General features: G+C 40.3%; 1 protein-coding gene across 1 annotated transcript; it reads left to right on the top strand.

The window, feature by feature from the left end:
* The first annotated feature begins 926 nt into the window (after positions 1-926).
* Positions 927-6,322, top strand: LOC101179207. The gene is made up of 3 exons (XM_004091734.1): positions 927-933; positions 1,055-1,224; positions 5,293-6,322. Exons 1-3 carry the CDS (start codon positions 927-929, stop codon positions 5,524-5,526), a joined length of 411 nt encoding a protein of 136 aa, XP_004091782.1. The 3' UTR covers positions 5,527-6,322.
* Positions 6,323-12,546: the final 6,224 nt, after the last annotated feature.

Genomic DNA, 12,546 nt, shown 5'->3' with positions numbered 1-12,546 from the left:
TTAATATCAAATGAGCATCTACCTTTTACTCAATAATCCTCTAAATTTTGAGATGGTCTTTCCAATGCGGGATACATTTCAAAAAATGTTTTTGCTTTTTTTCTCTTGAAAAAGGTAACATAGTTGCATTATAGAAACCTTTAAAATGCAGAAAAATATAAATAAAAATATTAAACCTCCCATGGACAACGTGGGAAGAATTTTTGAAAGGAACTATGACTGAATGACGAGGCAACTATTTGCATTTAAGTAATTTTATTAAATTATGGACAGTCCCCATTGATTGAATTCTGCAATGCAGGAATGACTCCTAACTATCTCTCTGTGCCATTGTTTTTACATAGCTTTTTATTTAAAAACTATTTTGACTGTTTTCTGTTACATAAATGCCAATCTCTGCTGAGAAATGCCATCAGATGCTTTTCTGTAAATCATAGCACAGAATGTATCCTTCTTTCAAAAACTACTGCCATTAAATATTACTGTCCTTGTAATAGAAGAAAGAGAGGGTGATAATTCTAGAAATGAAATATTTCAGAATAATCATGAATGAATGAACAGTAGTATTTACTACTTGAAGAGACAAAAATAAATTAATGAATTTGGGGATATAGGACTGTTCATATCTAACATCTAAGATCCATAACCTCCACAAATCATAGTTGTAGAAAACCTTATTTCCAAATGGTGTGATGGACGAACACACTTAAACCATTTTCATCTTTCTTGATTTACCTTGGTAATGGCAAAATTTAATTATGTTGCCACTCTTAATAAGTCAAAGTCCTGGGACAACTGATTTCATCTCATATTTCTACACATATCAGGAAGAAGAAACAGACATTTCCACAACTCTAAAGCAGAGATGCTTCTTTAGTACAGAATAATGATTTCTAGTTCCACTCCAATTCTAAAATTTTCAAAGAATGGAAGGTAAGAAAAGGAATGAGAAAGAAGAAAAGGAGCAGCCAGTCTTTATGATAACTTAGGAGAGCTCAGCAGGTAAAGAGTCTGATGCATAGCAGGTGATCAACCCTTCCTTTATTACTGGCAGGCTCCCACAGGCAAGAGCACATCCTACTGGACCTGAGGAAGAAAATGATCTGTCCATACCCACTACCTGGAGAACGATCTGTTGCCAGAAGCTGGATGACTTCAGGCCTAGCCAAATACCAAGCTATGCTAAGGGAAGTTGGGGTTCTTGTCCTGGAGAATTGCAGAATGGTGGGGAGAATGTATTGTCCAGACACTTGCATTTCTCAGAGTTTGAATGAAAGTGTATTCCCAGGTTTAATAATAGCCTGGCATCCTCTCCTTATGAATAAGGCATATGTGTCTAACAGAGGAAGTCTTAACCCTTGAGAGGCAGGGTGGCATAAGAAAGAACCAGAGACCTGTTCGCTGACCCCCGCTTTTGTTCACTTACATGCTTGCTGTGTGACTCTGGACAAATAACTTCATCTCTGTGTCTTTGGTTTCCTAATGAGTGTAATGAGATCCTTTCCAATTCTAACTCTCTGAGATTCTCCTCATAGGTAGGGCTATAAACCACAATGCTACTTACCAGTCCTGCAAGTGATATACAGATAAAGAATTGCTGCTTGTTGTTTTTTTCAGTTTGGCAGCCACAGACTCCAGATTTTGTAACAAAAGTATATTAGTCCCTTCTTGCACTACTATAGGGAAATACCTGAAACTGGGTAATTTATAAAGAAAAGAGATTTAATTAGCTCATGGTTCCATAGGCTGTACAGGAAGCATGGTGCTGCCTCTGCTTCTGGGGAGGCCGCAGGAAGCTTGTACTCCTGGTAGACAGCAAAGCCGGAGCAGGCACCTTACATGGTAGGAGCAGGACCCAGCGTCGGGAGGAGATGCTACACATTTTCAAACAACCAGATCTCACAATAACTCACTCACTCAGGATCAGGAGAACAGCGCTAGGGGGCTGGTGCTAAACCATTCGTGAGAACTCTGTCCCCATGCTCCCATCACCTCCTACCAGGCCCCATTTCCAATATTGGGGATTACAACTGAACATGAGGTTTGGGTAAGGACATAGATCCAAAACACATCAAAAAGCAAATACATATACCATAGCTTTCTTGTTTTCTTCTTCCACTTCACACATAGCAATACTAAAGCTGAGCTTTTTGACAGTGGGGGCAATGATAACAACAATGACAAATAGGTCACTTCAGTAAAGAAATGACAATGAGATGGGAGAGTTCTCTGGCCCCCCTTGCAGGGTGTGTGACAAGGGGTGCAGCTCTCTGTTCGACCTCCACGAGCTCAAACCCCTTATGGGAGGGGGAGCATGCAGACAGGCAGGCGCAGGAATTGGGGCGAGCACTTTTGGGCTCCGGCCCCACAGCAGCGTCTAGGGGTGGGTGCCTGCAACCCCAGGGTTACAATGCTGTTTTAGCTCTGCCATCCACAGATGGCTTAAGTGTTAACCAGCTCATTGGCCCCTTGGTACCCAGGCATCCCAAAGAATTGGGTCACACACAGACTTGAAGGATGAATGCAGGGGTTTTATTGAGTGGTAGAGGTGGCTCTCAGCAGGATGGATGGGGAGCTGAAAGTGGCAAGGGAACGGGAAGATGATCTTACCCTGGAGTTTGGCCATCCAGTTGCTAAACTCCTCTCTGACTGTCCCCAGCCAAACTCTTCTCGGCCTTCAGATGCTCCTTCTCTTCTCTCTTTCTCTGCCTCACCTTTCTGCCGCTCATCTGTGTGTCTCCTCATCTCCTAGTCTGCCTCTGGAGCCTGGGGTTTGGGGTTTATATGGGTACAGATTAGGTGGTATGGTGGGCCAAAAGGCAACTTTTTGGGAGCAAAACCAAGAATGCCTGTCCTCATTTAGGGACACGGGTATCCAGGCTTGAGGGTGGGGCCTTTGCTGGGGAATCGCCCTCTTCTACCCAGTATTTCCCTGTCTTCAGACCATATCAATAAGTCACTCAAACCTTACTTTTGAAGTCTCTTTTCTGTCTGGATGGTCAGCAGCCTTCACTCTTCAAATAGGAAAGGCCCAAACCAAGGGTTCCCCAACTTGCCTCTTTTCATGTCATCTGCATTAGTAAATGATGCCTCATTCAATCCAGTGCCTCAAGCCAGAAACTGGAAGAGATCCTTGACCTCTCTCTATCCATCAGTAATCCTGTCCAATCCATCACCAAACTGCAAATAGCTTATCCACTTCTCTCAATTTCCACCATGGCAGGCCTTGTCCAAACCTTTATCAACCCTCACTGAGCTAGCGCACAAACTTCCTGAAGTCTCTCCACACTCACTCCCTCACCCCACCTCCTATCTATTCTCCCCACTGCAAACAAAGCAATATTTCTAAAATACAAACTGGATCACTTTATTCTCATTCTTGAATCTCTTAAGGGAATATTCCCATTGCACTTAACATGATGTCACCAATCTTCACTCTGGTTTATCAGATCCCACGTGAGCTCTCCACCTTCCTCTCCCACTCATTCCCCAACACCATTTCCTCCTCAAGGCTTCCTCATATCTCTCCATATTATTCTCAGGCCCATCCTGGACCCGGCTAACCCTTACTCATGCTGTATCTCTCCGTGTAAATGGCATTTCCTCGGACAGGCTTTCTTGACTCCCTCCTTCCAAGTATACCAGGCCCCTTTGTAATCACGAATTACAATTATGTGTTTGATTGTTCACTTGGTTATAACCCCTTTCTCTCACGAGGTTCTATGAGGGGATAGAACACTTCTGTCTTCTTCATTACGATACTTCAGTGCCCACCACAATGGCCAGTCCACTGTATGCAAATGTTTGTGGAATGAATAGACAGGTGGGGGCCCCTTAATGAAAGTTTCCTTCTTCTGGTTACTTTATTTCCATCCTATAAGCTATTATCAGGAGCAACACTGCAGATGATCATTTCTTTGTAAGTTTTTCACTTTTGCAAGAGCTCTCCCTATGAAGAGCTTTTCCATTTCAGCCTAGATAGGCCTTATTTGGATGTGGCCATCTCTCTTCATGCGCATCCTCCTTTGCTTAGAGATGCAGAGTTTAAGACTTTGCCAAGGGTAGGCATGTCGTCAAGACACTTGACATGATGATGTGGAGCAAGGCTCTGGGTCAGTCTCTACTGAGGTTTGAATCTTGGTTTTGTCCCTTTCTAGCTAATCGACTTTGTGCAACTAACTTGCCTCAGTTTTTTTCAACTCTAAAATATGGATAATAATATAATCTAACCGATAGGTTGTCTTGAGGATTTAATGAAGTAACAAATATAAAACAGTTAGTACAATGCCTGGGACATAGCAAGTGCCTGATAAACATTGATTCCTATTAATATGTTTCACTGAATCCCAGAGGAAAGTTTGTTCAAGTGCTGAGTTCTAGGGCTGGAGAATTTCATGGGAGACATCCTTCTTTGTCTTCTGTCTCCTTTTCCCTCTCATTTACTTTAACCTATATTCCCATCCTAATGTGCTGTGGTCCCAAAAGGTGGCAAGCAAAACTATGATAGACTTTAATTCCCTACCTTAATAATTTGAAGTCATAAGCGGATTTGAAATTTACAAGCCAGCAGTATAAAATTGCTGATGACCATTGCTTAAACTTTGGCAAGATGAATTATGTCTAGAAATAATTAGTAATATGTTAGTCAAGTCACTCCTAGATAATGTTGTTGCCCTGGCATTTAGTGACAGTTCAGGAGAGCGCCCTTACAAGAGGCTCTGTAGGCAGAGAGTAGGTGACATTAACCTTCTAAACAGAAGCCGCTGCACACCGAGTGCCAGAGTACCAAGAAGAATTTAACATTCCACTCCTACCGCCGTCTCCCACTTCCCGGGCTTCAGCAAGGTGGTTTTAAAATGAGAAGCACATCCCGAGTACTCTGTGTAGGTGGTGGAGTGGGAGGAGGAGAAATGCAAGCTTTATTTTCCCGGCTGCCTGTCATCCGATTCCCCGCTTTCCTCCGACTTTCATGAGTGATGAGGTCATCCCGGTGCAGGAAAATCAAACTCCTATTTTTCAAACCCAATAAAGGCCGGCATTGTACGTCTGCGTAAACAGAAAGGCCAGACGGGCAGGGTGGCGGGAGGACGAGTGGCCCGCCCTCTGGCGGTCGCTGGAGACAGCGTGCCCCGCGCTCCACAGAGCCGCGACAGGGAGGCGGGGAGGGTGCGTGCGAACATGTAAGTTAAAATTAGATCAATAGTCAGCTTAGCGGCCTCAATCAATGCTTCGCAGGGAGAGCATGCAACCAACTATTTATAAGCTAACCCCGGCATTATCTTTCTCTTTTAGGACGCAGAGATCCGTTACTGCACGCGGCGGGGAAGAGGACGCCGCCGGGAGCTGGTGCGTGACACACTGCAGCCTCGCGGGCTGCGCGGGACTTCATCAAGCCCCGGGTCGCCTTGGGGCGGGCAGGGGGAGGATCCACCTCCGAGCTGCGGCCCCGCTGCTCCCAGCCGCGCTCCCGGGCGCGCCCGCTTAGGAATCACTCCCGCCCATTCCTTACCTCGATGGAATCCTTAGCCCTTAGAGAGATGGCTAAAAAACAAATAAACAAACAACAGGCAAACAAAAAAACAAATTCCAACTGGCCCTGGGACCCTCCCGCAGATGCACGGCCCACACTGGCCAGTTCTAACCATAGACCTGACTGCATGTTGACAAGGGTTTCCAACCTAGCTTCCCCGAAGTGCTGCATGACTCAGTCCTTGCTCAGATGGTGGTTGCTGTAAATAGCTGCAATTTCCCTCCTTCCGTCTCAAAGCACGGATGGGAATGGATTTGCAGCAGGGACTCTGCATTATATTTAAGGTCTTGGTGAGATGGACGCGGGCTCCATCAGCTCCAGACTGCCTGGGACATCTCGGCATTTCCAGGTCCGTTTGCCCCAGTGGCGGAAGTCACCTCCCATATATGATGAAATAAATGTCCACACCTAGCATTTGTGATAACGTTGCTAAATTGTTTTCAGTTTTTGAAATATGTTGCAGAGAAAGAGGCAAAACCTGGTACAGCACAGCAGCATGCCCCTCCCGCCCCCAAATACGAGATCGAATCACATTTCTAAGGGAAAAAATAGGCATTCTCATCTTAGATATGTATGTAGCATATTTTATAATATATATTTTTATCTAAAAATTTTGCTTTTCTGTATTTTACAACTTTCTTTATTAAGCATTTTTATTTTGTGCTATTTTTTACAGTAAAAACTCTGAAGACCCAAAGAAATTTAATATTAGCTTAAATGTACATTAGCTATATTTATAGAATCAATTTATTAGCTGCTATATTGTTTGACATAAAAGGCTTTTGAACTAAAGATAGAAACGGAAGCATTCTTTATTTAGAAACAACCTTTCTCCTCTTCTTCCAACTCCTGTTGGCTTACCTCCAAAATATATCCTGCATCTGTCTCTTTCTCACCACCTAGACTGCTCCTAGTTTAGTTACAGGTCACCCTTCATCATCATTCACCTGGATTACAAAAATAGCTTCTTGTCTGGTTTTCCTGAATTCATTTTCTCCCCACTGCAGTCCTCACTTGCCACATAGCAACCAGATTGCTCTTTTAAAATGGAAATCAAATCCTATCTCTTCTCTTTTTTAGAACCTTCAGTGGCTTCCCATGGCACCTTGATTAGACCCCAAATTCTTCACCATAGCCAAAATGTAATGTGCCATCTGCCCCTATCCACCCTCGCTCATCGCTCCTCATCTCATATCACTTTCTCACTTGTCACAGCATGCTTTTACATATCCCTTCTTTCAGATCCAAAGCCCCGCAAGCTCATTTCTGTCTCCTAATCCCAGCTCTTGCTATTCATTCAGTGTGGAAGATCTCCTTCATAAATTTTTCGCAAAAATCTACTTCATTCTTGTTCCAGACTCAGCTCAGGTATCAGAGCTGACCACCTTCTGTCCCACCCCTCAACTGAACTCATTATCACATTACCCGATTCTATTTCAACACAGTAATTAATTGAAATTATTTTATTTATCCATGGCATTACCAGGGTGTTCTCTGTCTCCACACACTAGAATGTAAGCCCCATGAAAACAGGCTCCTTGTCTTTCTTGTACACCGTGATCTCTCTGGGTTCTAGAATAGTGCCTGGCCCATAGTTGGAAATCAGTAAGTATTGACTGAATAAATTATTGAGTGTGATTTCCTAGTGTCTTGTTTGTAAAATGCCACTAATAGCATTCTGCAAACTCTGCCATGAGTTTTATAGTTATTTTTATGCCCATATGCTTCCACCTCTCAAGTGTGAACTCTATGAGGCAGGATCATATTTAGTTCATTTTATTCTCCATGTCCTTATGGAGTCCGGCACATTACAGATGTTTAATATATTTTCTGGACTGAGTTGCAATAAGTAAATGGGTAATAAGATGATATAATATGACTTTACACCAAGTCTAACCTTTCACCTGGGGACATGCAAAATTATTATGTATCCAAAGGAATAGGTTGTTGCTTTGACCCCTGTAACATCGCACACACATACACATGGACACGCATACACTTGCTCTCGATATTTTCAAAGACTGTTCATATCCATTATTTTATTTGATCTCCAAGCTGGTATGTATAAGCAGAAGCTCAGGGGCATTAATTGACCTGCTCAAGCTTGCATAGCTAATATAAAGCATAGACATGGATAGAGCCTGCTACTTTCAAACACCCACAAATATGCACACATAAAAACACACACATACATTTCCACATTTGCCAATGTGGCTTAGCTCAAATGGGATCATAAATGCAAAGTACTTTGAATGGAATCTGGTATGACACCCTTCCAATAAATAACCATTCCTTTCTCTTGGCCATACTACAGTTGCCATAATCTTCCTATTCCTGGAAAGAAGAATGCTTCTATCTTCACTTTATTCTTTTTCTTACTAGTCTGATCTCCAGGGTCATCCTTATTGTGAAATTTTAATGCATAATATTAATTGGATATTTTCACAGACATGAGCAATAGTAAATGGATTTTTGCTAACTAGCAACCTATTGCTCTTCTAACTTTTACTCTGAATACAAACCAAAGAGAAACAGTTGTGAATACCTACTAGCACACAGCTTAGCTTAAGTCATACAGTGCAGTGTCAATGAGGAAAGCTTATCATCCACAAACAAACACTAAACATAGCACAGCCAGCAGGGACAAACAATGTGCAAAATTAGTTTTATTATAGGCAAAAAAAAGAATGAGAGCCCATTTTGATCATTCATTCATTGTTGCATTCATTTTACGTGCCAAGCACACTGTACAAAATTTGGGAATAGAGCGGCAAGCAAAAATAAATGAGGTCTCTACTGATACGGGTCTTGTGGAAAAGAAAGACTTAAACCAAAGAATCACAAAACAGAGATCAATGCTGTGAGTGGGTAAAACAGGAGGAATGGACATAGAGAACTCAGAGGAGAAGTCTTTGAGGAAGTGACGACTAGGCTTAGCTATGGTTTGAATTCAGTTATGGCCCAATATCTCTAATGGTTACTAAAGAAGGAAGAAATGACCAAAGAAATAAATAATAGCAGTGACTACCTTTAAAATTCTTTCATTTAATAAATACTTCTTGAGTACCTACTATCTACCAGGTAGTTGTCAAAGTGCTAGGGGTTTTAACAGTGATCAGAGACAAAATTCCCTGCCCTTATGGCTTTACACTGTTATGGAGGACGGCATACAGTAAACTCACACATAATTTCCATGGAAAGGAATGTTAAATGTTGATTTCTCCTAAGCAGAAAAATAAACTGAGGAAGTAAGATAGGGAAGTGTAGTTGGTGGGGCAGTGAGATACAATTTTACTTAGGAAAGTCCTGTATGCCCTCACTGAATAAAAATTTGAGCAAGACCCAACAGTGGTAAAGCAGCAAGCTATGTTGATCTGAGGGGCAGGTGTGGGTGGTCACAGAGGGAAGAACCTTAATGAAAGCTTCAAGGGCAATGACCCTGAGACTACAGCATGACTGACTTGCCATGAATCTGAACGAAGTGAAAGGAGGCCAGTATGTCTGAAGTAACTGGAGTAAGCAAGGGGGTGACTAGTTACATGAGTACAGAGAGGTAACTAGGACATGAGTTCAAAGAGGCAATAGATCTTGAAGTACCTTGTAGGTAGGTGTAAAGATTTTTGTTTTCCTGTAAGTACAATGGAACTTTAGAAACTTTAGTAAAATGGAACAATAGAAACTTTTGAACAAATGATTGACATGATCTTATTTATTTATTTATTTTTGAGACAGAATTTCACTCTTGTTGCCCAGGCTAGAGTGCAATGGTATGATATCAGCTCACTGCAACCTCTGCCACCCAGGTTCAAGCAATTCTCCTGCCTCAGCCTCCTGAGTAGCCGGGATTACAGGTGCCCACCACCATGCCCAGCTAATTTTTGCATTTTTAGTAGAGACATGGTTTTACCATGTTGGCCAGGCCGGTCTCGACCTTCTGACCTCAGGTGATCTGCCCGCTTCAGCCTCCCAAAGTGCTGGGATTACAAGCATGAGCCACTGCGGCTGGCCCTGACTTACGTTTTAATAGTTACTCTGGCTGCCATGTAGAGAGTACTCATTATGTTCCAGGGAATGTACTAAGTGTCTTAACAGAGGACCTCATTTTACTTTCATAATTCTGAGAAGTACCCATTTTACAGGTGGGAAAACCAAGGTGTAGGGAGTTTTAACAACTTACTCAAGGTTGCATGGCTGGTAACTGATAGAGCTGGAATTAAAAGTCAAGTAATGTAATTCTATCACCCTGGCTATTAATCAAAATGTAAGAGTGCCTCCCTAAGAGAGACTGGGATGGGAAGGTGTTGGTGCTGAGAGTAAAAATAATATCTATCATTTATTTAGGGTCTACCAGTTACTGCCCTAGATTTTCTCATTAATTTTATTTCATTCTCACATCAACCCTATTAGATACATATTATTGTTCTTTTATTATAGATGAGGAAACTAAAACTCAGAGAAGTTATGTAAAAGTTTGAACAGTTAATAATTAGAAGTTAAAATTCAAACCCAGAGTGCTTCATCTCCGAAGCTATGGCTTATTGCTTCTCAGATAAGAATGCTAAACTTCAAAATATATTTCTTATAAAGAACCTATAATTGAGTCTTCTGTTTTTAAAATATCTACTATATCTTTCTTTTTGGAGTGCTTAGTGTACTTACTTATATAATGACTGGAATAGTTGCTTTAATTCTACCTACTTGCTATTTTTTTTTCTATTTATCCCATCTGTTCTTTGTTCCTTTATTCCTCCTTCTCTACTTGGTTTTGAATTAAGTATATTGTATTCATTCCATTTATCTCCTCTATTAGTTATATATTCCTGACATTATTAGCTCTTATGCGGGAAATTAATATGCCTTCCTAGCTTCTCAATATATATATTTTAAATTCATATTTTACACTTCACAAACAATGCAAAAAGCTTGCCACAGTTTAACCTCATTAAGGCCCTCCAGTTTGTTTGTGATATTGTTAGTTTTATTTCCACATTGTTATCTTCCTCCAAGTCTTTCCTTATTTTTGTTTTAAAAAGTCAATATCCTTTTAATATTTACACACAGACTTTTCCTTTACTGTGCTCTTTGTTCTTTCCTAAAGTTTAATATATCCACCCGGGATTATTTTCCTTCAGCCTGAAACATTTCCTTGAGTAAAACTTACAGTGCCATTCTCTAGATACTCTGAACTTGGGAGCTCATTTGGTGAGTTTAAGAGCATGTGGGACACAACATATTAACTCAGACGAGATCATTTTTTAAAAATGCCTGAACTGAAACACAAAAGTGGAAAAAAGTTTAAACTCTCTCAAGGTTTATTTGTCTGAAAATATATTTACTTTGACTTAACTTTTGAGTATATTTTTACTTGGTATAAAATTCTAAGTTGGCAATATTTTTCTTTTAGCTCTTTAAAGATGTTAAGACATTGTCTTCTGGCTTCCATAGTTTCTAATGAAAAATCAACCATCAGTTTTGTTGTTACTTTGAAAGTAATGTGTCCCCCTTCCTCCACCTCTGCTTTGATTTGTCTCATATTTTTTTCTTTGTCTTTAATTTTTAGCACTTTGAGTATTATGTGCCTAAATGGGGTTTTCACTGTTTTTATGCTTCTTGATATTCCCTGTTCTTGGATCTGTGGGTTGATAGCCTTGATTCGTTTTGGAAAATCCTGTTGTTTTCTCTGCAACAATTTCTTCTTCTTTAGTCCCTCTTTTCTCTCATTCTGGGACTTCGGTTATGCATGTATTAGATCTTTTGACTGTGTACTCAATGTCTGTTATGTTTTTTTCCATTCTTTCTATTCTATCTTTGTTTTCACATTTGTATTTCAGTTTGGGCATTTTTAAAAACTGATCTTGTCTTTGAGTTAAATATGCTATGTCCCACATGCTATTAAATTCATGCAATAAATTACTAAGTTTAGATATTATATTTTCCAAATTCCATAATACCCATATGGCTTTCTTAGTCATTTTTATTGTCTTTGAAACTCTTAACCTTTAAGACATATCTAGTTCCTTTGTAACCATTAACATAATAATCTTTATTATTTTAAAGTCATTTTCTGCTAATTTTTATATTTGTGAGTCTGCTTCTATTGTTTGATTTTTTTCTCTTGATTATAAATCATACCTTCAATTTTCTTTTCATGTTAGTAATTTTTAGTTATCTTACAGATATTGGGTATTAAAAATAACCCCAAACAAAACAAAATAATGACAACAACAAAACAAAACGTTCAGATGAAACGTCTACCAGCAAGGGTTCCTCCTATCCTCAGATGGGCAGACAGGCAGAGATTGTGCTGGATAGGAGGTTGAGTTGCAGTTTTTAGCAAATCCCAGTTCACCTTTTATTTGCCCCTGATTTTTGAAGAGGTCAATTTTCGGCTTTTGATGGGAAGCCTAGCAGCTACCTGTCTCCACAGTTCTAAATAGTCTGCTCTTCAGTGGTTTAGAGGCTGTATCTTAGACATCCATGCGACACAGATTCCAATCTGGCAAATGGTTTATGAGGAAAAATTATTGGGCATTTATTGTAAACCCATATTTCTAATAAGATGTTGTTTCTCAAGCACTGCAGACTACAGCAGATTTTATTTTTTCTTTCTGGTTCTGCCCCTTTAAGACTTCCCCACCATTCCAAAACATATGGAAATGAGTCTTGCATTTTGCACTCTTCTATTTTCACATCTATTATGCCAATCCCATTCATTCACCAAAACTTCTGCTGATTTCTCTTTTACCTAGTAGAGTCCTTCTCCTTGGCCCAAATCTCATCTTCAGCCTTTACCTGCAATAAACGAATGCTCCTTGGGAAGCAAACAGCTGGTGATTATAAGCTCATGTAGGAACTTGGGTTTATCTAGTTCCTGTTGCTTCCAACAAGATAGTGTCTTTAATGATGCTTTCAGTTTACCTGTTTTTTTTTTTCTTATTGCAACAGTGTGTGTGTTAGCCTGCTGTGACCATCTACTTCTTTTTTTAAAATTTAAAAAATTTTTTTTTTTTGTATTT

Source organism: Nomascus leucogenys, chromosome 21, assembly GCF_006542625.1.
Source record: "Nomascus leucogenys isolate Asia chromosome 21, Asia_NLE_v1, whole genome shotgun sequence".
In the NCBI taxonomy this organism is placed as follows: domain Eukaryota; kingdom Metazoa; phylum Chordata; class Mammalia; order Primates; family Hylobatidae; genus Nomascus; species Nomascus leucogenys.
This window is presented reverse-complemented; position numbering and strand designations above follow the sequence as displayed.

Excerpts from the sequence above, each read along its gene's own strand:
- LOC101179207 (XM_004091734.1), top strand. Across the intron at positions 1,225-5,292 it reads TCCTGGAGAATTGCAGAATG|GACGCAGAGATCCGTTACTG; the intron begins GTGGGGAGAATG and ends TTTCTCTTTTAG.